The following is a 25,870-nucleotide window of genomic DNA, read 5'->3' on the forward strand; positions in this document are numbered from 1 at the left end:
TGTGTCCTTAATGCAGCCTCTTCTACTGCTTTATAATCTCTATAATCCTGAATAAGGATTATTATTACCGTGTTGCATTACTTTCCCCTACAATATCACCTTTAAGGTAGATGGATATCACCTCAGTAGTCATTTCTATCCCTCTTAGACTAGAAGATTAGATAATTATCACCACTGACATTTCCATTTACAAACCCTGTTGCCTCTGCTGAGACATTCAGCCAGAAGACTTCAATATAGACATAGGGAATGGCAAATGCAAAGTATTTCATACATACAGAATGACAGTCAACAGGCCAAGAAAACAATCTGTGACAAAGAGAATCAATACATAAATGTTCTAGCTTATAGAACTGCGAAATATAACTAGTGCTTTATGATATCACCTAGGAAAATAAATATATAATCAAAGTTCAACTGTATCGCATAAAGTAAGCCAGTAAAATTAAAAAGGACATTGCAATGGGCAACCACACTGAAATAATTTCATAAAGGTATGATGCAATCAATAAATAAATAAATAAATAAATAAATAAATAAGGTGGGAAATAAATAAATAAATCAACGAAACTGTTCCAGAAGACCAAGATCGAGCTAAGTGTCTTGTTGACTGCCTCTGCAAATCTCATTTTGTTAAGATGTTGCCCTGCCTTCAGATACATGAATGCTCCTGATACTTTTCAATTTAACAGGTAATTTGTTCCAATGCTAAGGGAAGTGGCAGCTAGAATTACTTTCATCGTGGCTGGTAGAGGCCCACAGAATAAGAAAACAGCCCATAATCTAGTCTCCTGAGTACTTAGTTAATGAAAAAAAGAAACGATTTTATTTTCTCTCAAGAAAGGCATACACAAAAGCCATTTATTTACAATGCCTCCAATTTATAAAAGCAGATTGCAAAGTAATATAAGAACTGCTAATCTATTTATTTTTTTCATAGAGATTATACTATTTTTCACCCTTATAAACCTGTAATCACACTCTTGTTAAATGTATAATCGTATGGTACATGACTTTAATTTTAATAGTGTAAATAAAGAATAAATAAATAAGTAGAGTATTCTTGAAAAGCTATTGTAGATTGCCCTGTTTTAATTTGGGGCTCGAGTTAGGGGTGGATGTGAGGCTAAAAGGCAATAGAAATAATTGAAAGAAAATCTGGTTTTATATCATTATTTGTATCATCACCAGTTAATTTCCTCTATTACTATTATCCTTCTCTTTGCAGAAAATAGTCATCAGTACAGAGATTCTGCAGCAATTTCTCAATAACAGTGACACGCACATAAAAACATCTTTATTCAATCGCAAGACAACACATTGAAAGTGAAGAATATGGCTAGGAAATAAACAAAGACATAATGTAATTAGAGTCTGGGCATTTTGACAAAAAAAGAAGGGATCTAGGTACTGAGACGGTGCCGGTGCCAGAGAAATCCCCCAGAGAACCTTCTCCTAACATCTAACATGCCCCCACTAAGCAGGGTAACCAGGATGAACATATTTTAAGCTCTTACCTTCACACAGGTTTGCTGGGATGCCTACCACTGGTGACCCATTTCAGCCAGTTGAAGTGAGCAAGGATGGATGTTGTTGAGGTGGCTGGTGGGCAGAAATCTTCAAAGAACATGACCCCTGCGCACCACATGCACTTGAGTGGGAAGAGGCAGAGAAGATCCAACCTCCAAAAAGAGGCTTTCTAGAGCCGTGCAAGGCCATCCCAACCTTGGGGAGCCACTGGGTTTTTGGATTGTCCTATCCAAACCATTAACTCCTAATTGGTTAAATTACTGGGCTACGTTTGTCACAGCTGCAGTGTATTCCAGGTATACAGAGAATGTGGCTCTCCAGGAACAGAGCCAGCCATGCACTGGACAAGAGTTTCTCTGCATGGGCCGGCTGGGGAGGTTTGGGCTGTGGGGTGAATTTGTGGGGTTTAATTTACAGTACCACTGCACCACTAGAATACAGCGATAAACTGCCCAGAAGAACCCCATCGTTGAACATTTTATTTATTGTGCAGTCCCTAGCCGCCTTATGGTACCAGTGCTGTATTTCTACTCTCTTATTTCTGGTAATGTATTTCACTGTGCCAGAGTTTTTAGATTTGAGCAGTTGTAGAGGTTTCATACTTGTTTACAAATGTGACAAAGCACACAGTGGTCTTCACGTTGATCGGAGCTCCGTCTCTCCCATTCCAGGTAGAGAACTAATGAATTGGATCATTAGTATCCAATCAAGCTGTAAATCCCCTGTACAACCAGTTCAGGAAAGGGCAAGGATCAATGCAGGTTAGAGAATGAATGAGAAAGAATGAAATGTAGGACGACTGGTTAATCAGGTCTGGAAGTGGTAAAAAAAAACTGCATTGGTTTGCTGATTGTTGGTCTGTGACTTTCCCCCCCGATTTAAATAACAGGAAGAGCGCATATTACATTCACCTCAAATGATAAAAAAAAAAGATGTGTTCACTATAGATTCAATAATGTCACACCCCTTGTTCCCAGTTTTTTTTCTTTCATATTTATATCGGCAGCAACTGGGGGCTCATCATTTTCTTGCAGCACTAAACTATCCTGACACTGAAGGATTTGTGTTTTCCTCTCCCCGTGCCCGACTGGCTCACACTGTGTGCTCCTGATGTGGAGATGAGTACAGAGACTCTCCCTCGCTCCCCTGTGTATTTCAGCAGTGCCTGGACTCATAAAAGAGAATTTGAAGTTGAAAACTTCGACAGAGGTCATGGTGTGACTCGCTGTAGTCTTCTAAGTGTTTACTTGGTGGAAGTGGTGTGTCCCCTGGGCTCTGGCTTTTGCTAAATGTCCTTTAACAGTCCTTGATGAGCTACACCTAGGTGTAAAACTGTAGGGATCATTTTCGACCATCTCGTCAAGCTTCCGTTGACACTGTACATGTAATGATATTATTCATGGCTGGTCATTGGTGTTCTCCTGTATCAGGTATTAATGTATGAAAAATAGAAGAAATGTGCCTGTCATCGTAACAGATTCCACGTGCACCACAAGTTTGTTTTGCCTTGGGCAGTGTGTGCCTTGCATGATAATATTTAAATAATAAATTCCCAGTATATAGTATTATATGTAAAATACAGCATACATGCATAGATTACAAAAAGGTTGAATGATTCCTATTGATTTTGGTCTTTCCACATGGGTAGCTGTGAACTGTGAAGTGTCATATTTTTCAGTTTTTATTTGAACCTTTGTTCTACACACACACACACACACACACACACACACATATTTAAATTATCTATGTATATATCAGTATGTACAATGGGAGCTGTAATTACATCTTTCAAGGATTAAGTTATCCATTCAAGCATATAATTGAATTCTGAAAAGCTTAAAAAATATTAAAAGCTGTAAAATAAACAATTAAATAAATAAATAATAAACTGAAAATCAACTTGTCGAAGTGATCCTGGAAGCACAGCTGTCTTGATTTCCCATATCCCCAAAAATAAGAATAAAAATCCGTCCACACTAGAAAAAAATAAATATTATCATATACAAAATCTTAACATGTATAATCAGCTATGTCTACTATGTTAAAATACCTTGTGTAGGCATTGTAGATTTGTTTTTTCTTATTAAAATGAAATAAAGCAAATCAGAAAGTAGTCAGTGATGAGTTCTAAATAATCCTTTTTGTTGGTTTTGCATAACTTCCTGTGTTAATCGCTTTGCCATAACTGATTTATTGAGACAGTGCTCAGTAGACATTAGGTGCAATTTTTTACAGTATTTGCATTTGTAAAGTGTATGACTTGTATCTGGCCTTCATCCCCTGGGACTCCCTTGCAAATTAGAGGGTTCAACTCAGTCAAGCTGCCATGGTGGATACATCTCCAAATAAACCAATAACCTGTGCTGTATATATAATCATTGATAGTAACAGAGATTTGCCTCCTTGGGCTGTCCACAGGCGCTGTATATGTGAGATAAAGCGGCAGATCCTTAGGGAGGGGGTTTGCTGACCCTATCAGGAGTGGAGGCACCGAAGGTTATTAAAGGTCGATCAGGAGATTTGAAAAAATATATTATGTAGTAAACAAGACCTTCGTGTCACATAAAAAGTCATGCATTGTTTCTTCAAAAGACTGCATGGGAACTGAGAAGGAGTGTTTCTCCTCCTAAGGGCAGCAGTGGCTGTTGAATTATTCAAGTTGCCGCATTGTAGACTTTTTTTTTCCTCCCCCTATTTTTTTTGCTCTTCTAGCGGCTCACAAGTGGAAAGCGTCGCAGACAGATTGATAGATGAAGCTGCGAGAATAAAAGCCCCTTGCAGGCTCATAGATTTTTTTTAATCATAACTCACTGACACAACTAGACGCTTTTTTTTTTCCTTCCCGTACAGCTGTACCATGGCGCCACACATCAGATTGAGATTTTGTTTTTTAATATGTTGCCTCTCACCTGTACCTAAGGGGCAGAGTGGAAATAATATTGTCACCCTGTCATGTTGAATATGATCACGCGTTTGTATATAGGCCAGCGGTGTGCAACTGCCCTCATGAGAACTTGTCCCTACATCCTCCAATACCTGTGCATTTTTCTTATTTTTTTTTATCTCGACGGATTTTAGTTCTCAAATTTTGTTCATGGTTTTTATTTGAGTAGAATCCTGCCTTTGCAATGCCTATATATCCTGGGATGTCATGTCAGTAGCACCTACTAACCTGCTAACTTTCAGTGATAAAAACACATACATTTTAATGGTGTGTTTATGTAGTGTCTTGGAAAGTGAGAAGTCAACTTTCTGGGCTTGAAGCAACTGATTTCAAAATATGTAGGTAAGCTTGTTCTGAAAGGTGATCAAGATTTTGTTGTTTTGACTGCATGTCTAGTCTAGTTATTCCTCATTTTCTCATCTCTAAATGCATCTCATATCTTCCACCTTCTCATTGTCTTACTAATGGGCTAAATATTTACAGACTGCATTTTCCCTGCCTACAGAGTGAAAGCTCAGTTTCTCTGCAAGACGTATTCACTGTGGTGAGACAGATAAGAAAGCCATATCATCACATTTCTGTGGTAATGTACCCAGAAAATGTGTTAGATTTGTATTTAAGGAACTGTTTTATGTGGCTTATTTGCCAGTTTTTTAAGTTACAAAAGCAAACACATATTGTTTATGAAATTTACTTGTTTGTGTCCCACAATTTAGCAACAATGCATGAACAAAACTTATGCAACTATACTTCCCTGGCAATTTATTATATCAGTTTGATTTCTACCAAAGGCATTTCATTTACATGCTATTTGCAGTGTTATCAAACTACAGTGTTTGCAACTCTGGCAGGAAACGAAGCCACATCATGCCTATTTCAAATATTTCATCTCAAACTGAGGATATTTTTAAAGTAGCTTCCCCCACTCTATTGATGATAATCAGACATCATGTGAATGCGTTTCCTTAGAGTTGTGCTGCTGATCAGGAGAATTATTCTAGGAGACATTGTATTATTGGCAGTAGAATAAAAACTTGTTTTTGAAGGTGATTTTCTTCATAAATGCCATGCTTATTGGTCCAGTCAAGGTCAACGATCCCCAATGTTGTCAAAATCACTAAATTCATCCAACTGATCTCTGCTTTCACAAAATTTCAGTTAAGTACCAAACCGCTCAGGGCAGTTTACTTGAGATCACACTGGTGTGTAACCGGGCGAGGCGCACGCCGCTGGGCTGTGCTGTGGCAGATCATTAAACAAAAGCTGTGAGCTAACAAGAGAGGGCAAACTGTGGACTCATGAAGATTTAATTCCCTCGGAGCCCTGCAAGCCAACGTGGAGGGGAAAGGAAGCACACGAGGCTTCGAACTGTCAGAAATCCCTCAACCTTTTTTAAGAGCTTTATTCCTTATTTATGAGGGCTGTGACCCTAATTGCCAGGCCAGGAGGCTCAACTGTAGATGTGCATTCAGGTTGCCATCAAAATTGCAAGAAGCTCAGCAGGATTTTTGTTTTCTTCTGCCAACTACTTTACTTCATTTTCCTTGAATTCCAGAATTGCCTGTACCCTCTGCCGTGCCTTAAGAGCTGCTGGTGTATTGTGCTAGGGAAAATAAATAAATAAATATATATATATATATATATATATATATATATATATATATATATATATGAATTGACTACCATAGATATTCAGAAACGCTTTGTCTCCCACCAAAGGTCTGCCTTTAACTGTGAACCATGAAGTGCAATTGCTAGAGAACAAGTCAATAAAAACAAATCGTATTTCAACACTTGTTCTCTCGGAAATGGGCCTTTTTACTAGTTACAAACCACATGCCAGCAGATTGAGGTGAATATAGTCAGAAATATAGATTTAAAATTTAAAGTGAGACCTTGGCCTAAGGTCCTGTTTATTCTGTCCCCTCAGAGCTTTTTTATTTTATTTTTTAAAGCATTTTAAATGGTCAGTTTTATCTCACTCCGTCATTGGCTCTCAGGAGCCCTGCTTCCTTCCAATGCGATTCCTGAGAGCTCGGTCTTGTAGTCAGAGCATATCATTAGTCTAATGATGTCTGAGCGTGCTCATCCTCTTTGTTCCTTGAGAGTAATGTTTCAAGAAATGTGATGATATGGTAATGAAAGATTGACGACTTTCCATCAATCTGGCATGGAGCCAGGGTGTGATGGATGCATATGCTTTTCTTTCTCTTTCTCTCTCTCTCTCTCTCTCTCTCTCTCTCTCTCTCATTGCTTTCCATATTTGTTTTGTGCAAAAGGGAATAACAGCCACTTTTCCTCCCACAGGCCGAGCCTCAGCTGCAGCCGTCTAAACGAAGAGCAACAAATCAGTGTGGTGAAGCAGGGAAAACTGGGTTAAAATCAGAAGCAATGCATTTTTCATGAAGGACTATTTGGCTACTTAATCTGAGCACCTCTGACTACCACACCCAGAACCTCCACACAAAAAGTGCCATTTAAGGTTATTGTTTCTGAATTCCTTCCTTTAGATATTAAAATAATCAGTATTGAATGATAGATGACATTCACAACATATGCACTTTTATACTTTGTTGTTGAAGAACTTTAGTCAAGATTTAGATTTATTGAATGTACATCACAAGGACCATAATATTGTTAATTGTTGTGTCATAAAATATTTAAAATTAAATTTCCTGAGATAAGCATGCAACTGTGGGGCATAAATTGTGAATGAAATGCCCTCTATGTGTTTAAATTTAAAGAGGGGGGGGGGGAGAGGGAGAAATAAAAATGAAATTTCTCCTTGACATTTTTTGGCTGGATTTCAGTAACCTAGAAAATCTCTCATGAAATCCAGAAGGGATATTTCAGATGTTAAATGCTAAGTAATGTTTGTCTTATTTTAACCTTGAGTAGCATAGTGTGGTTCAGTATTTAATCTTGCTTTGATTATTCTTCAGGTAATCACAAAACACCTGGGCAGGAAACTTTGGTTACACATGTGGTCAAATCAACAGTGTGGTTGTGATCAGAAGAAATGCAGATATAGAGAGGTGGTTTTATCATACACCCTTAGAAGTAGAAGAGGCAGTGCTTTAAAAATCAGTTTGTCCAACCTTTAACTTCATAACATTTCTTTTCAATGTGAATAGAACAGCATTCGCAGATAGTTAACTCAGGCTGTTCCCTGTGAAATATCTCCACACCAAGAGTGATAAATTGACCTGTTCGTCATACATGCTGTAACTGCAGAATAAATTCAGCTGTACCATTGGCGCTATCTTGAAGTGTATCATTTCTAAGAAATTGCCTTTTGCTGCTGTATGATACATAGCAACATACACCTTCTACAGTAGAGCTGAGTAATAGATCAATAAAAGTTTATTTTGTTTTTTTCCATTACCCAATTTGTGTCTAGACTTTGTCCCATTAATCTAGCTACCGGAGGAATGAATGCCAGAATTATTGAGTATGTTTATTTAGATGCTGAGGAAGCTAATTATGAAAATCAATTACTTGTTTTTTAGAAGTTCCTGATGGGATACACTTCACAGTTGAAGCTACTTTGTTTTTGGTAGAGGAAAATGCGTTTTCATTTCTTTTGACGTTTTTCCTCAATAACCGAATCCAATCTGACTTTTTCCTGCATCGCCCTGTAGGAAGCCTGATACCTGGGACCAGAGACGAATGTGAATGCCTTTGTGATGCATTGGCTGTCTAATTCATTCAGTGACTGATTTCTTCTAGATAGAAACCTCACAGAGATGAAATCCCTTTTGTTTTCGCCGCTGTAATTCAGCGATAAGGCATGGCTGTAAATTGGCGGCATAATATCATACAGTGGATCCACGTTCATTCAGAAAGAGTATGATAGTGACAATTACATCAGCAATGAGAAGTACGTCATGTGAGGCCCACAGAAAACCTAAATACATAGATTGAAATTCTCTTTCTTTGGCAGCCATGGATTGTTTGGCATTTTCATATTTAGTGCTTCTTTAAGGCTAATCTGATGCTAATCCTTCATTATTAAATACATGTCAGGACAATGAAAATGACAGGCTTTTTAGTTAAACAGTTGCAACTCATATTGATGGAAACTATATTTTTGGAACCCCTACTTCGTCCTCTATCGGATGATGGGAAACCTACTCCTGCTCATGTACATAAGCCTTAAAGCATCATCTCGCACAGGGGCTGAATTTCCAGAGACAGACTATAAAGGATAATGTCAGGGAACACAAGTTTCCTTAAATGACAATGCATTTAGGTCAAGCAAGTTTCCCTTGACCAATGAACAACATAATTGAAGGGATCTGGTTGTGGGAGCTTATGTGGTTCCAGCTGTCTGGTTGCAGCAGGACATTTTCATTAACCCAGGCTTGAGGTAACAGTCAAATCATTTTTTCTTTTTTTCTTCTTCTTTTTTTTCTTTTAACTTTGTTCCATTACATTAATTTTATGCTCTCCCTTGGGCCACTTCCAAGTAAAGCTTTATGTGCTGTGATTACACAAGGTGAATTGCACTGTATCTGTTTAATGAAATAAATTCTGCTTTTGACGATTCCTGTGGGAATGTTACAGCTAACTGCATAATCAGGCATCAGCTCTTGTGTATCCATGGGAAGAGGAGAGAGGGAAGATGAGGCATTGGGAGCTCGGTGCTTCACTGATGCATTTGCCGTTTGGCAAGTTAGAGGCCTTCCCTGCACTGCTTGACATCTGAAACTATCACAGCCATACAGCGCAGGAACAGAAATTAAAATAAATTAAATGATCAACATTAAAAATCCTCCATCTTGAACTTTGTAAAACTTTTTTCCCATTGTTTGTTTTCACTCTATGGTCCAGGACAGTGGTTTCTTTTCATCAGTCCCAAGGTCAGGCAGAAAGTGTAGCTATATTGTAGTCCTGCTTATAATGTAGGTAATTTTACTTGCAAATAAAGCTGAACGTATTGTCTCCCTCTCTGAGTAAATCCTTTTCGTAAGCCGTTCTAAATTAAACCTGATTGAGCTACCTTTTCTGTAACAAAACCCATCTGACTATGTTGGAAAAATCTGTGTTTGGTGAAGAACTCTTTGTGAACGTTTGGTGAAAGTATGGCTTAGATTCATATGTTATTTTGGGTGTTCCCATTTTTAAGTACTACTAGCAGGCTTCATGTAAAATAGTAGAATTATATACATATATATAGCTGTAGATTGCATTTTTAAAATTCAAGTTATTCTGTGACACACCTTCATTAAAAAGTCAATAAAATGCAGATGGTGTTATTTAGAAATCTTCAAAAGTTTTCAAACCATGCTCAATTAATACAAAATAAATGTATTTCATCATCAGCGCAGAAAATTGTGCAGCAAAGTAATTGCGATTGCTGACAAGTAAGGATTGGTATTATAAATAAAATATGTTACTATTTGCATTCCAGCTAGAAATGTGTGTTCATCAAGGATGCATAACTTCATCAGATCTGTGGAAAAGGGGCAAGATTAGTTTTTTGCACACAGGCTGTTAAGGAAGTGGTTTGCAACAGTTTATCAGTAAGATTTTGGCTGTGTATGTTTCACACTTTAAGTATAAAACTTTATTTTATACTGTTATATGCATGAAAGAAAAAGAAACCCTGCACATAAAAAGTGATTAAATAAAAAAAATATATAGGCCCTACATATAATATAATATGGTGGGTAGTCCAAAAACAAATTATATACTCATATGTCAGATTTAACATGTCACCCATAAGCTTTGTCTCCGTTCTCAGTTCTTCAAAAAGGAGTCCTCCTGTCTGTCAAACCGTTTGTTTGTAGATTGGCCAAATATATTACAGATAATGAATGCCCATGGTTTACACATACGATCACTAAGTCTGAAGAAGAGAAGAAGGTTAATAAAAACTAAACACAGTATAGATGTGTAATAGTTATTTCCAGCTTCCTAGCTTATGTTATACAAGTTTTAGACTGGTTTCTCTCACCCTTTCTCACCACACACCCCAGCTGACCCTGAGCTATTCTTGTGATCAGATACCCACCTCTGGGCTCGTTGATCTGCACAACCTTAAATGAGCGATACCCCTGCTACACCAAAGGTCAATCCCATGATGTGTGGTGTTTGAACGGCCTACGTAGGTTGTGTTCTTAGACGTCTTCCTCCAAGAAAAAAAATACAGACTTATTTACTGCTGATTTCATCTTTAGTTATTTGCGCATATAACCAATGTCCTATTACAAGTGGCTGACACTTTTAAAATAGCATGATTGGACTGTTCGCCAGAGTATAACTGAATTGAATTTCCTGTTACTGTGGTCATTATCGTGGAGACCAGTGCTAACTGTAAGTATCACATTTTTAATAGTTTCATAGCTCATATTTGCAATTCTTTACGATTATTTGGAACTTGAAACCACAATTTCTGCATACAATTATATGTTGTAATAGTTTGTGTCGGCATGAGAACCGCTTATTAAAGTTAAGCTAGCATTTGAGGGGATACATTTTAACTGTTTCTGCAATCATAATTAAAATGAAGTGTTATATATTCATGCACTATTTTTTCTGAATTTTGAGTAGTTTAATGTGTACCTAGTTAATTATTTTTCTACATTTAATTAGCCAAAAGGTCTGTTTGGTTTTCTACATTCCTGTTTCCAAAAATACATTATTTTGTAATCTGAAACTTGAATCTTGAACATAAAAGAACATAGAGGTCCATTCATAAATGTAGTTTTTCTTTCTAACAGAGAAGAATCCACTACTATACTGATCTAAGGATGAATGTTACAGAGAACTATGAGTACATTGACTACCCTTTTCCGACCCATCCACCAACGCCAGAGGATACCTCAGATACCTCACCTCTTTTACCACGGCCAGTGAAAATTATACTTCTCTTGCTCTACATCACCACCTGTGTACTGGGGCTGCCTGGGAATGCCTTAGTGATCTGGATAACTGGCTTCAAAATGAAGCAAACAGTCAACACCATCTGGTTCCTCCACTTGGCCATTGCTGACTTTCTATACTGCACTTTTCTGCCCATTCCCATCTATAATCTAGTCAACGATTTCAACTGGGTCTTTGGGCTGCACATGTGTAAGGCCAATTCCTTCATACTGTTGCTCAACATGTACGTCAGTGTCTATCTCTTGGCCATTATCAGCTTTGACCGCTGTGTGTTAGTTATTTTCCCAGTTTGGTCGCAGAACAGCCGTACGGTGAAAAAGGCCACTGGGCTCGTTCTGGCTGCCTGGGCTGCCTCCAGCCTTGTGAGCATCCCCTCACTTGTTTTCCGTCACATCGTTCCTTTGGGAAATGGGATAACCCGTTGCTACTACAACTACGAAACCCCCTTTAATCACCAAGTGGTTGTATTCACCCGGCTCTTTTTCAGCTTTCTCCTTCCATGTGTGGTTATACTGGTTTGCTATGGCATCATCATGTGGAAATTAAAAACCAGGCACCTGGCCAAATCCTCCAAACCGTTTAAAATCATCCTGAGCATTATTTTCACTTTTTTCATCTGCTGGGTGCCCTTTTATGTAGCACAGTTATTAGAGATATTCTTCTGTAAAGATGGGGAAAGGTCGTGCTTTATTATTATTCCTGTTGTGTCCTGTGTTGCTACTGTCAACAGTTTTCTCAATCCAGTGTTGTACGTTTTCATGGGCTCAGACTTCAGAGACACTCTCAAGCAGACCGTTCGCTCCAGGATGGAGAGCGCCTTCTCTGAGCAAGTAACTGTCTAGTGGCAGAACCGAAACAACCTGTGACCTGTCCAGCTTGTTTGCAAAAGAATTTAATAATTTGCTTTTTTTCCCTTATCTGATTTTCTGTTTTAAATATATATGCTCTACATGCACATGCTACACACACTTACATACATATATAGATTTTGTTACCCTGTTTGTTTAGTATATTGCATGTTAATGTTTGTAAAACCAGGTTAAGCAGCTCAAAGATATTTGCTATATAATGTAAGATCAATAATAATGCATATAATAATATATATATATATATATATATATATATATATATATATATATATATATATAGTTTTTATTGTGCAGCACACAAAATAATAATGAATAATAATGAATGTATGTTGAGTTACAGGAAAGCACATGTATCTACAAGAAATATAATAAGATCTGTTCAATTAAAAACTGTATTTCTCTTATGCACTTGAACTTGTAAATTATACTAAGTTTGATCTGTAATTCTAGACTGTATTGCACTTATATAATGCTGTTGTGTTTTGTAAGTTGCCCTGGGTAAGAGAGTCTGCTAAGAAATACGTAATAATAATAATAATAATAATAATAATAATAATAATAATAATAATAATAATGTGAATCTTGTTTCTCTTTTATGCATTTGGTTATTTTACAGATGTTTGGGTCATCTATAAAGTTAATCCAATGAAATCGAATCCTTTTTTTGTGGCATGCTGCAAAGGCTTTTGGATCAGTGTGTCTTTAATTATATAAAGTTGGAATAAATACAAGGATAATATACACATGCATCTTGACGGATGTTAAAATAGGTTTGAACAGATTGCGTCAGATGTGAACCGCTAATTAAATTTACGTTATATTTCTACTTTGATTTGACGGTGACAATATTTAACATTAGGCTTAACGTGTATGCATATCCATGGCTTTCAACTGTTTGAGCAATCCCTGTTAAAGTTAAGTGTTAAACTTTCAGTTTCATTCTGACTGGAACAAAATCCCTAGGGAGCTGCGTGGGGAAAACAGCTGCATTTCGAGAATTAGTATTTAAGGGGTTTAAAAGTTTAAAGAGGGACTGATCGCATAAGTGTTTCTTTCTTATTCGTGAGTATTTTTTTTTCTCTCTCTCTCATGGTGCCATACACATACATTATTGTCTCGGGTTACATTTCTAGCAGAGAAAACTGCCAGGAGTGCATTGGAATATTACTGTGTGAAGCTGTGTGGCATATTTTATTATTGTATTTTTTCAGGTAAGTCTTGCTTTGATTATCGAAAATGTCTCTTAAACATTATTGATCTGTTGTTGTCTTGTTATTATTAAACAAATTACATAAAACTGTATTAGTGGCATACTACTAATCAGTTTTAGATGCCTTTCTTTGCTTAGATACAGTAATATCATCATAGTAATCATAATAACTTACGTAACCTCACATTTAAAGTTCGTATAACTAACGCTCATAAATGTAATCTTTGTGAAATCCTAAACAGTCTGATGAAAAACATTTTCTTCAACTTGAAAATTCCTGACATTTTCTAGAGTTTTCTGAGCCGTTTACCATATTTTTGGACAAAGTTAGAGATTTGCACTGGTTTGGTCCAAAAGACTGGTTTCTTTCATGAAAACATGTATTCCCTTAACAATTGAAACAGTCAGGCATGTGCAAACTAAGCATTTGATATCTGTCACCACTACTAATATGTAATCCATTCAAGTTATTTGCTGTAAATGTTTAACCCATGGTTCTGGTCTTTTTTGTAATCTATGCCCTCGGATTAGAGTGTGCACTATTATAAATGGCCTAATAATTTTAACTTTTCTTATTTCTATCTTTAGACAGGTTTAAGGAGATTATCAGCAATGGTGTGTCCAGAATATTTGTATGATTATGACTATGACAATGAGACAAACGAAGCACTAGTGGATATCTTGGACTGTCTTCCAAAAGAAATTAACATAACAAGTAAGAGGGTACCACTAAAGTACATGTACACCGGGATGTACTCCTTGGTGTTACTGCTGGGGGTGTGTCTGAATGGCCTGGTGATCGTTTTGACTTGCAGGATGAAGAAGACGACTGGCACTATCTGGTTTCTTGGCTTGGCTGTCACAGACCTCACCTTCTGCGTGTTCCTGCCCTTCATGATCATCTATGCAATGAACGACTTCAACTGGACTTTTGGTCTCATCATGTGCAAGCTCAATTCCTATGTAATGTTCATCAACATGTTCTCCACCGCCCTCATCCTAACCTTCCTCAGCGTTCACCGCTGCTTTTCTGCCCTGAATGCCGACTGCTTTAAGAAGTGCTGCACCGCTCTGACAGCCACCAACATGGTGTGGGCCTCGTGGTTCATATCGGCGATTTTGAGCACCCCGTCGCTGGTGCTACGAGATATTGCCCAAACCCCTGAGAGAGTGATCTGTTTCGACAATTATACATACGGATTCCTGAACCTCAATACCACTGAAGGTAAAGTAAGAATCAAAGTTGTTATTTTAACCCGATTTATTTTTGGTTTATTTCTTCCCTTTTTCATTATTGGCCTGGGCTCCAGCTTGGTGTTGCTGAAAAGCAACTACAAGTTCACATCCTCTAAGTCGTACCGGATTGTCCGTATCATGATTTTTGCATACTTCCTGTGCTGGGGGCCCTATCATGTGTTCATGCTAGTGGCCCTCCATTCTCGATTCCTCGGTGCAGACGTGGTCGCTTATGGCTTACCTGTTGTGACTATACTAGCAACCTGTAACAGCTGTATCAATCCTATGATCTACATCTTGAAGGGCAAGGACATGAAAATGTCATGGATGGAGGATATATTTGTCACAAAGGAACCAAACAAGTTGGAAGAAGTGAGTACTCCACTAAAATCTCATCATTCTGGGGTGGATGCCTGAGAAGAAACTGATTTTTCTTTATGTTGACAAATCCATTTTGACCTAAATGGTATATATATATACATAGATGTTTGTAATAACACATGCAGTAGTAATGGTACAATAATTTGGATGTATGATGCATAAATAGTGTTTATTATATCCATGTAGTTGGCACTTTATAATTTGTTCCTTGCAAGCTTTTATATTTGTATATTTTAAATACAACAAGTGTAATCCTACAAAAGTCAGGCTTTCCACTAATTCAGTGAAAACTGATGTAACAGTGCATGATGTTAAACCCTATAAAAACACAGAACAATAATTATTACAATATAAATGTATCACTAACTTTAAATCTTATAACTATATATCACCTATCAACAGCTATATAGCACCTGACAATAAATACTTTCATAGAAACCAACTGAAATTACTGCAGCCATCAGGTTCAGAGTTCACAACCTTATGACACGCTGATGTAATATGCAACAACCACAAAATGCTCCCAAAATATCTTAAAATGTTTAATTTTGAAAATGATTTCTAAACACAAGACTTCTACAGACCCTACTCAAGACACCTGTACTTGTTTTTGTATATCTCCATACCTGAAATTGCACAATTTGAAGCCAAACTTTCATAAGAAATGAGTTGGAGAGATCAGGACAAGTTTTCTTACCATGTGATGGAAAATGCCTCACTTTACCAATAGGTGTCCACACCAAATGTGGCAAGGCAAGGGATGCAAAAACTGTGCTTTTCACTTCAATCACATGATAACATCACATGGCTTGGGGGAGGATACAATGCATATGATGCAAATGTGCTATATGGGATCTCATAGGGTTCTTAAAGGACACAGAAAGGAAATAAGTCAACCTGGATATGCCATTGAAGAACAGAAAATCAAATAGAGTAATTTAAATCATTATGAATTGAATATCTTGTGGTTTTGCATTGTTAACAAACAATACACTGATGTTAACTATTTCATAAAGAACGTATTATATCCTTCTTTGATAATTTTATGTTTTGTTTGATTTATACTACTTGTTCTAAAATGATCACAAGACATAGTGGTGCAACAAATGTGGCAAGGCAACAACAGCAGGTCAAGAGATGCTGTTTCTGTCACTGCACTCGAGTCCGTGCACACCACTCAAAGCTGCCCTTGTCTCTTGTCTCTCCCTCTGTGTCCTTCCACACCCAGCTGCTCTTCTTCTCTAGTTTGATTAATCATGTCTTTTGCTACTCTAAATGATCCTGTAGTTGTGTGTAGCCTGCCCTGTGTGGACTGGCCTCCCATCCCGGTATCCCCTGCCTTGTGACCCGGGCCTCCTGCTTCCCATGATGCTTTAGTGTAAGGAGTTTTTATTAATAACAGACGGATTGAAAAATCTTCCATATTGAATGTGAATGTTACCTTTTTATATATATTTTTTTTATTTGATGTATTTTATTATGGATGCTCTTTGTTTAATTAATACACTAAAAAAATAAAATGTTTTTCAATAATAAGCACAGCAGTCTTGGCTATGACATTTTTGCACAATCTGGAATTTCTGTGTGCTCACATAACCAGCAGAACCGCATCTTTGACAAACACATTGGTGCTCCTTGACTTTATTCAGTAACAAAATGCACTAATGTTACAATCACCTGCAAACTTTGTAAAACACAAATGAGAGCATTAGCCCAAGACCTTTCTCTGAAAGATGAATCACGTTCAGACGTAACTAGAGAGCTATGACTTCTGCAAACACTGGAGGGAGTCCAACACACAAATTCTCATGCAATTGTACACATCATGGACAAGTGAAACATTGGGTGAAGATTACATATTAAAATTAGGTACGAGTCCTAATGCGTATTTCTGACAGTGGTTTCAAAAAAGGAAGTGGATTTATGGGGAAATATATATTCCAGCTGGTCTGTGAGTTGTCCCCCACACAAAGCGGAGGACTGTATTCTGTACTCCATTATTCAACCATTTGTTTGTGGTGAGTTTGTTTGCTTGTCATTGTTCACACTTTTAAATAGAATATGCACATAGATGTATATGTATGTCTACAAATAATGAAACAGATCTCATTTGTATCAACAGCAGTTTTCTGTGAGTTAATTGTCAATAGATAATACAATTCTGTTAACTGTGGCAAAGTTGTAAGATTATGGTGCAATTTCTTAAACTGTTAGTTACATGTATTCAGTTTAGCATTATTTTAAGAGATGTAAGTAATAAAACATGCTCATATTATTTTACCTTTTTCTTGGCAAAGATTTTTGGAAATTTTCCAAAACACACTATCATACAATGAAGTTTAACATTTATGCTTTATAATCTATAATCTAATTTTTATTTTTTTTCCAACCAAGTCCATACACCAGTGCAATATATATTAAATTAACCTAATGACATACAAGATCCTTATGTTTGATATAAGAAATTGCTGCCCATGGTGTCCTTGTTAAAATGTAATTCTGCGTCATATCATTTTTTTTTAACTTCGGTTCTAATCTCCAAGAAAGGTGTATTTATAATATCGATCTAGTAGAACAATTTGGGTTCTAGCTTTCAAAAACAGTTTCAGTTCTATGTATTTGTCATTATGAGACTCTGAACGAGAAATGATCAGTCTTGGTAATTGTGAAGAATCGTGTGATGTTTATAGAATCCTTCTCTGTTACAGTGACAGTATAACTGAATATATGCATTATAAAATTAATGCACAAACCCCTTCAGTCAAATATCCTGCCTGACTCTGCTGCTCACCTCTTTAACCACAGCTGAACATACGAACAATTGCTGTTCTTTAATGTAAGGTTTTCGTACTTATGAATTTCAGGTTGTTTTCTATAGACATGCATACTTTTACTAAGAAATAGAATTATAATGATAACAAAATCACAAACTTGCGTACTATACACTGTTTAGTATTTTGAGGTCAGTGATGTGATGTGAATCAATGTTCTTGTTTATTTTCTCAGGTATTTATTGATAATACAAACAATGGGTATCTACGACTATGACATTGATTATGACAGTAACGTTACTGAAACTGGTCCAGTGAAGACCAACACAACTTCCCTTTCCACTGGCACCGCTGCCGGTACTGAAACGGCCAGCTCTGCATTTAGAAATGTGATCGCCGTGCTTTATTCCATTATTTTTCTCCTGGGGTTCTGTGGAAATGGCTTGGTGATCTGGATAACTGGCTTCAAGATTAAGAGAACTGTGAACACCACCTGGTTCCTCAGCTTGGCCATCTCTGACTTCTTGTTCTGTGTTTTCCTTCCCTTTAACATTGTGCACGTTGCCTGCGATTCGCACTGGTACTTCGGATTGTTAATGTGCAAGCTTAACGCCTTCATACTGTTCCTCAACATGTTCAGCAGCATCTTCCTCCTGGTCATCATCAGTATTGACCGCTGTGTGACTGTTGTGTTCCCAGTATGGTCCCAGAACTACCGCACACCACGGATGGCTTCTGTGATAGCCTTCCTTGCCTGGGTCACCGCTTGTCTTTTAAGTATACCGTCATTGATATTCAGGGACATTAAAACTAGTCGGGGGAAAACTTTGTGCTACAACAACTATGAAAACACAGATCATGAAAGTGTTGCTTTCAGCAGATTCGTCTTTGGATTTGTGATTCCCTTCGTGGTGATTGTCTTCTGCTACACTATCATCATCAGGAAACTGAAGAACAATCGGATGGCAAGATCTAACAAACCATTCAAAATCATGTCTGCCATCATCGCCACTTTCTTTGTCTGCTGGTTACCCTACCACATTGTCATAATGCTCGAGATAAACCACCATCGACACGACACAGAGATTTTCAAAAAAGCATTTAGTGCCATTGTTACTCTTGCCTTCGCCAACAGTTTCCTCAATCCCATCCTGTACGTGTTCATGGGCAACGACTTCAAGCAGAAGTTTAAGATGTCTGTCCTCTCCAAAATCGAGAACGCTCTGAGCGAGGATGGGCGCACCACAAGCAGGCGGCTATCGAAGAGCAGCTCGGTGTATGATAAAGGATCAACTGTCGTGTGAGAAACTAAAGTATGAAACACTGCAGTTGTTCTGCTACATATTGCTAACCCAGACCCTTCGAAGAAACAGAGCTGAGCAGATTCAAATATGATTGTATACATCACCCTGAAGTGTAAACATATTTCTGATACAAACTGTGGCAGTAAATGCATAATAGTAATATTGCATTGCCATTTTGATACATGATTAAGGTTTTTTGTATGTGCTAATAATACTGGAAAAACTGTAGAAGCTGCCTTTTTGAGAACTCAGTCTGAATAAGCATTATACAGTACAATAAACAATGTATATTAATACTTAATTCATAGCATAACATTACACACAATAGAGGAGTGTTTTTCTATTATTGTCTAATTATTGTGCAAATGTCTACCATTCAACATTACTCTGAATACAAGTTTATATACTATTAACTTTAGCACTTTTATCATGATTTGTATCAAGCTGGTCAGTGTTTTTTATATATTTGATTGCCTTCCTGGAACTCTATGGTGCAGTGAAGGTGTATTATTTAATGGTGTTACTGAAGTGTGCAGGAAGATGACGTCGTATTTCTAACCACAGTGCCAGACAGTATTTACAGCTTACTTTATGCAGTGGGATTAAGTAAATTGTACGACTTGTAAAATAGTAATGTAAATGTAAAATATCTGAGAGCTTCTATATAATATATGCTGTAGAGTAATTTAAGGACTTTTTATTTATGCTAATGTATTAATATTTCTCTGAAAAATACATTCATTTTACTGAGCAAGAGTTAATCAATGCATTAAATTTCATACAAATACTCTCTGCTTACACTAGTATGCAGAACTATTTGTACAAACAGAAATTGATATAGGCTTTACTTATTGGGTAACCTGAATGAAAATATAATCATACATTTGCTAATGTTATAGACATATTTCTTGACATCTTACCTTACAATAGTAATGGATAATATGTAAATGTTTTAGATAATAAAAGCTCCTTTCTGCTGCCATTCTCGAGAAACGTTTTCTAATAAAATACCATAGCACTGATGTTGTTATGACGGATGACACAGTTTTACTCATACATTTTCTGCAGAGTAATACTGTTGCTATGCATTACAATAGCCTGCTCTATAAACGAGGTATAGATTTGATTCAAAGACAAAAGGTGATCCTTCCAAGATGTCAAATGGGCAAAGTTATTTTACTCTCACTTCCTAAATAAACTGTGATCAACTCACACTGAAATCATGTGCATGTCTGTTGTGACTATACTAGCAACCTGTAACAGCTGTATCAATCCTATGATCTACATCTTGAAGGGCAAGGACATGAAAATGTCATGGATGGAGGATATATTTGTCACAAAGGAACCAAACAAGTTGGAAGAAGTGAGTACTCCACTAAAATCTCATCATTCTGGGGTGGATGCCTGAGAAGAAACTGATTTTTCTTTATGTTGACTAATCCATTTTGACCTAAATGGTATATATATATACATAGATGTTTGTAATAACACATGCAGTAGTAATGGTACAATAATTTGGATGTATGATGCATAAATAGTGTTTATTATATCCATGTAGTTGGCACTTTATAATTTGTTCCTTGCAAGCTTTTATATTTGTATATTTTAAATACAACAAGTGCAATCCTACAAAAGTCAGGCTTTCCACTAATTCAGTGAAAACTGATGTAACAGTGCATGTTGTTAAACCCTATAAAAACACAGAACAATAATTATTACAATATAAATGTATCACTAACTTTAAATCTTATAACTATATATCACCCATCAACAGCTATTTAGCACCTGACAATAAATACTTTCATAGAAACCAACTGAAATTACTGCAGCCATCAGGTTCAGAGTTCACAACCTTATGACACGCTGATGTAATTTTGCAACAACCACAAAATGCTCCCAAAATATCTTAAAATGTTTAATTTTGAAAATGATTTCTAAACACAAGACTTCTACAGACCATACTCAAGACACCTGTACTTGTTTTTGTATATCTCCATACCTGAAATTGCACAATTTGAAGCCAAACTTTCATAAGAAATGAGTTGGAGAGATCAGGACAAGTTTTCTTACCATGTGATGGAAAATGCCTCACTTTACCAATAGGTGTCCACACCAAATGTGGCAAGGCAAGGGATGCAAAAACTGTGCTTTTCACTTCAATCACATGATAACATCACATGGCTTGGGGGAGGATACAATGCATATGATGCAAATGTGCTATATGGGATCTCATAGGGTTCTTAAAGGACACAGAAAGGAAATAAGTCAACCTGGATATGCCATTGACGAACAGAAAATCAAATAGAGTAATTTAAATCATTATGAATTGAATATCTTGTGGTTTTGCATTGTTAACAAACAATGTTAACTATTTCATATAGAACATATTATATCCTTCTTTGCTAATTTTATTCTATGTTTTGTTTGATTTATACTACTTGTTCTAAAATGATCACAAGACATAGTGGTGCTTTGCTCTGACAATCCCAGAACAGTTATTCTACTAGCAGCTCTACGCCATGCTCATCACACTGCATGGTGGTTTGCTCTTCTTGTTCTTGTTAATGCTCTTCCCTGCCAACCTCAAAACACACCACACTGGGAACAATATAGGATGTATACAATTGTATAACTCTCTTCAACCTGGCTTTCTGGCTTCAACCATTCAACTGATTTCAACGTCTGCTGTTTGCTTTAGATTCTTCCAGCTTCGCTCCTCTCGTGTTCATTTCCTTTTCCATACTCTGCACTCGAGTCCGTGCACACCACTCAAAACTGCCCTTGTCTCTTGTCTCTCCCTCTGTGTCCTTCCACACCCAGCTGCTCTTCTTCTCTAGTTTGATTAATCATGTCTTTTGCTACTCTAAATGATCCTGTAGTTGTGTGTAGCCTGCCCTGTGTGGACTGGCCTCCCATCCCGGTATCCCCTGCCTTGTGACCCGGGCCTCCTGCTTCCCATGATGCTTTAGTGTAAGGAGTATTTATTAATAACAGACGGATTGAAAAATCTTCCATATTGAATATGAATGTTACCTTTTTATATATATATTTTTTATTTTATTTGATGTATTTTATTATGGATGCTCTTTGTTTAATTAATACACTAAAAAATATAATGTTTTTCAATAATAAGCACAGCAGTCTTGGCTATGACATTTTTGCACAATCTGGAATTTCTGTGTGCTCACATAACCAGCAGAACCGCATCTTTGACAAACACATTGGTGCTCCTTGACTTTATTCAGTAACAAAATGCACTAATGTTACAATCACCTGCAAACTTTGTAAAACACAAATGAGAGCATTAGCCCAAGACCTTTCTCTGAAAGATGAATCACGTTCAGACGTAACTAGAGAGCTATGACTTCTGCAAACACTGGAGGGAGTCCAACACACAAATTCTCATGCAATTGTACACATCATGGACAAGTGAAACATTGGGTGAAGATTACATATTAAAATTAGGTACGAGTCCTAATGCGTATTTCTGACAGTGGTTTCAAAAAAGGAAGTGGATTTATGGGGAAATATATATTCCAGCTGGTCTGTGAGTTGTCCCCCACACAAAGCGGAGGACTGTATTCTGTACTCCATTATTCAACCATTTGTTTGTGGTGAGTTTGTTTGCTTTTCATTGTTCACACTTTTAAATAGAATATGCACATAGATGTATATGTATGTCTACAAATAATGAAACAGATCTCATTTGTATCAACAGCAGTTTTCTGTGAGTTAATTGTCAATAGATAATACAATTTTGTTAACTGTGGCAAAGTTGTAAGATTATGGTGCAATTTCTTAAACTGTTAGTTACATGTATTCAGTTTAGCATTATTTTAAGAGATGTAAGTAATAAAACATGCTCATATTATTTTACCTTTTTCTTGGCAAAGATTTTTGGAAATTTTCCAAAACACACTATCATACAATGAAGTTTAACATTTATGCTTTATAATCTATAATCTAATTTTTTTTTTTTTCCAACCAAGTCCATACACCAGTGCAATATATATTAAATTAACCTAATGACATACAAGATCCTTATGTTTGATATAAGAAATTGCTGCCCATGGTGTCTTTGTCAAATATAATTCTGCGTCATATCATTTTTTTTTTAACTTCGGTTCTAATCTCCAAGAAAGGTGTATTTATAATATCGATCTAGTAGAACAATTTGGGTTCTAGCTTTCAAAAACAGTTTCAGTTCTATGTATTTGTCATTATGAGACTCTGAATGAGAAATGATCAGTCTTGGTAATTGTGAAGAATCGTGTGATGTTTATAGAATCCTTCTCTGTTACAGTGACAGTATAACTGAATATATGCATTATAAAATTAATGCACAAACCCCTTCAGTCAAATATCCTGCCTGACTCTGCTGCTCACCTCTTTAACCACAGCTGAACATACGAACAATTGCTGTTCTTTAATGTAAGGTTTTCGTACTTATGAATTTCAGGTTGTTTTCTATAGACATGCATACTTTTACTAAGAAATAGAATTATAATGATAACAAAATCACAAACTTGCGTACTATACACTGTTTAGTATTTTGAGGTCAGTGATGTGATGTGAATCAATGTTCTTGTTTATTTTCTCAGGTATTTATTGATAATACAAACAATGGGTATCTACGACTATGACATTGATTATGACAGTAACGTTACTGAAACTGGTCCAGTGAAGACCAACACAACTTCCCTTTCCACTGGCACCGCTGCCGGTACTGAAACGGCCAGCTCTGCATTTAGAAATGTGATCGCCGTGCTTTATTCCATTATTTTTCTCCTGGGGTTCTGTGGAAATGGCTTGGTGATCTGGATAACTGGCTTCAAGATGAAGAGAACTGTGAACACCACCTGGTTCCTCAGCTTGGCCATCTCTGACTTCTTGTTCTGTGTTTTCCTTCCCTTTAACATTGTGCACGTTGCCTGCGATTCGCACTGGTACTTCGGATTGTTAATGTGCAAGTTTAACGCCTTCATACTGCTCCTCAACATGTTCAGCAGCATCTTCCTCCTGGTCATCATCAGTATTGACCGCTGTGTGACTGTTGTGTTCCCAGTATGGTCCCAGAACTACCGCACACCACGGATGGCTTCTGTGATAGCCTTCCTTGCCTGGGTCACCGCTTGTCTTTTAAGTATACCGTCATTGATATTCAGGGACATTACAGCTAGTCGAGGGAAAACTTTGTGCTACAACAACTATGAAAACACAGATCATGAAAGTGTTGCTTTCAGCAGATTCATCTTTGGATTTGTGATTCCCTTTGTGGTGATTGTCTTCTGCTACACTATCATCATCAGGAAACTGAAGAACAATCGGATGGCAAGATCTAACAAACCATTCAAAATCATGTCTGCCATCATCGCCACTTTCTTTGTCTGCTGGTTACCCTACCACATTGTCATAATGCTCGAGATAAACCACCATCGACACGACACAGAGATTTTCAAAAAAGCATTTAGTGCCATTGTTACTCTCGCCTTCGCCAACAGTTTCCTCAATCCCATCCTGTACGTGTTCATGGGCAACGACTTCAAGCAGAAGTTTAAGATGTCTGTCCTCTCCAAAATCGAGAACGCTCTGAGCGAGGATGGGCGCACCACAAGCAGGCGGCTATCGAAGAGCAGCTCGGTGTATGATAAAGGATCAACTGTCGTGTGAGAAACTTAAGTATGAAACACTGCAGTTGTTCTGCTACATATTGCTAACCCAGACCCTTCGAAGAAACAGAGCTGAGCAGATTCAAATATGATTGTATACATCACCCTGAAGTGTAAACATATTTCTGATACAAACTGTGGCAGTAAATGCATAATAGTAATATTGCATTGCCATTTTGATACATGATTAAAGTTTTTTGTATGTGCTAATAATACTGGAAAAACTGTAGAAGCTGCCTTTTTGAGAACTCAGTCTGAATAAGCATTATACAGTACAATAAACAATGTATATTAATACTTAATTCATAGCATAACATTACACACAATAGAGGAGTGTTTTTCTATTATTGTCTAATTATTGTGCAAATGTCTACCATTCAACATTACTCTGAATACAAGTTTATATACTATTAACTTTAGCACTTTTATCATGATTTGTATCAAGCTGGTCAGTGTTTTTTATATATTTGATTGTCTTCCTGGAACTCTATGGTGCAGTGAAGGTGTATTATTTAATGGGGTAACTGAAGTGTGCAGGAAGATGACGTCGTATTTCTAACCACAGTGCTAGACAGTATTTACAGCTTACTTTATGCAGTGGGATTAAGTAAATTGTACGACTTGTAAAATAGTAATGTAAATGTAAAATATCTGAGAGCTTCTATATAATATATGCTGTAGAGTAATTTAAGGACTTTGTTTTTATGCTAGTATAAAGATATTTCTCTCAAAAATACATTCATTTTACTTTGCACGACTTTATCAATAGATTCAATTTCATACAAATACTCTCTCTGCTTACACTAGTATGCAGAACTATTTGCACAAACAGAAATTGATATAGGCTTTACTTATTGGGTAACCTGAGTGAAAATATAATCAAACATTTTCTAATGTTATAGACATATGTCTTGACATCTTACCTTACAATTGTAATGGATAATATGTAAGTGTTTTATATAATAAAAGCACATTTCTGCTGCCATTCTCGAGAAACGTTTTCTAATAAAATACCATAGCACTGATGTTGTTATGACGGATGACACAGTTTTACTCATACATTTTCTG

The 25,870-nt window shown here is 36.8% G+C and overlaps 4 protein-coding genes across 6 annotated transcripts; all 4 read left to right on the top strand.

Moving 5' to 3' along the window:
* The first annotated feature begins 11,205 nt into the window (after positions 1-11,205).
* On the top strand, positions 11,206-12,458 carry LOC136712571 (chemerin-like receptor 1). Its single transcript, XM_066689216.1, has one exon. It carries the CDS (start codon positions 11,230-11,232, stop codon positions 12,202-12,204), a length of 975 nt encoding a protein of 324 aa, XP_066545313.1. The 5' UTR covers positions 11,206-11,229; the 3' UTR covers positions 12,205-12,458.
* A 56-nt stretch (positions 12,459-12,514) lies between these two features.
* Positions 12,515-16,597, top strand: LOC136712924 (chemerin-like receptor 1). 3 transcript variants are annotated; one of them, XM_066689751.1, is made up of 3 exons: positions 12,515-13,442; positions 14,030-14,156; positions 14,257-16,597. In XM_066689751.1, the coding sequence occupies exon 3, from the start codon at positions 14,258-14,260 to the stop codon at positions 15,092-15,094; it is 837 nt and encodes a 278-aa protein (XP_066545848.1). In that variant the 5' UTR covers positions 12,515-13,442; positions 14,030-14,156; position 14,257; the 3' UTR covers positions 15,095-16,597. The 3 variants fall into 3 exon arrangements, with proteins under 3 accessions (XP_066545848.1, XP_066545846.1, XP_066545847.1); XM_066689749.1 differs by having other exon boundaries at positions 12,516-13,442; positions 14,030-16,597; XM_066689750.1 differs by having other exon boundaries at positions 12,516-13,293; positions 14,030-16,597.
* Positions 16,598-17,760: 1,163 nt separating this feature from the next.
* LOC136712948 (chemerin-like receptor 1) lies at positions 17,761-19,443 on the top strand. The gene has a single exon (XM_066689782.1). It carries the CDS (start codon positions 18,087-18,089, stop codon positions 19,131-19,133), a length of 1,047 nt encoding a protein of 348 aa, XP_066545879.1. The 5' UTR covers positions 17,761-18,086; the 3' UTR covers positions 19,134-19,443.
* Positions 19,444-23,277: 3,834 nt separating this feature from the next.
* LOC136712975 (chemerin-like receptor 1) lies at positions 23,278-25,488 on the top strand. The gene has a single exon (XM_066689849.1). The coding sequence runs from the start codon at positions 23,757-23,759 to the stop codon at positions 24,801-24,803; it is 1,047 nt and encodes a 348-aa protein (XP_066545946.1). The 5' UTR covers positions 23,278-23,756; the 3' UTR covers positions 24,804-25,488.
* The last annotated feature ends 382 nt before the right edge of the window (positions 25,489-25,870 follow it).

The sequence above is a fragment of the Amia ocellicauda genome, chromosome 17 (assembly GCF_036373705.1).
Source record: "Amia ocellicauda isolate fAmiCal2 chromosome 17, fAmiCal2.hap1, whole genome shotgun sequence".
Lineage (NCBI taxonomy): Eukaryota > Metazoa > Chordata > Actinopteri > Amiiformes > Amiidae > Amia > Amia ocellicauda.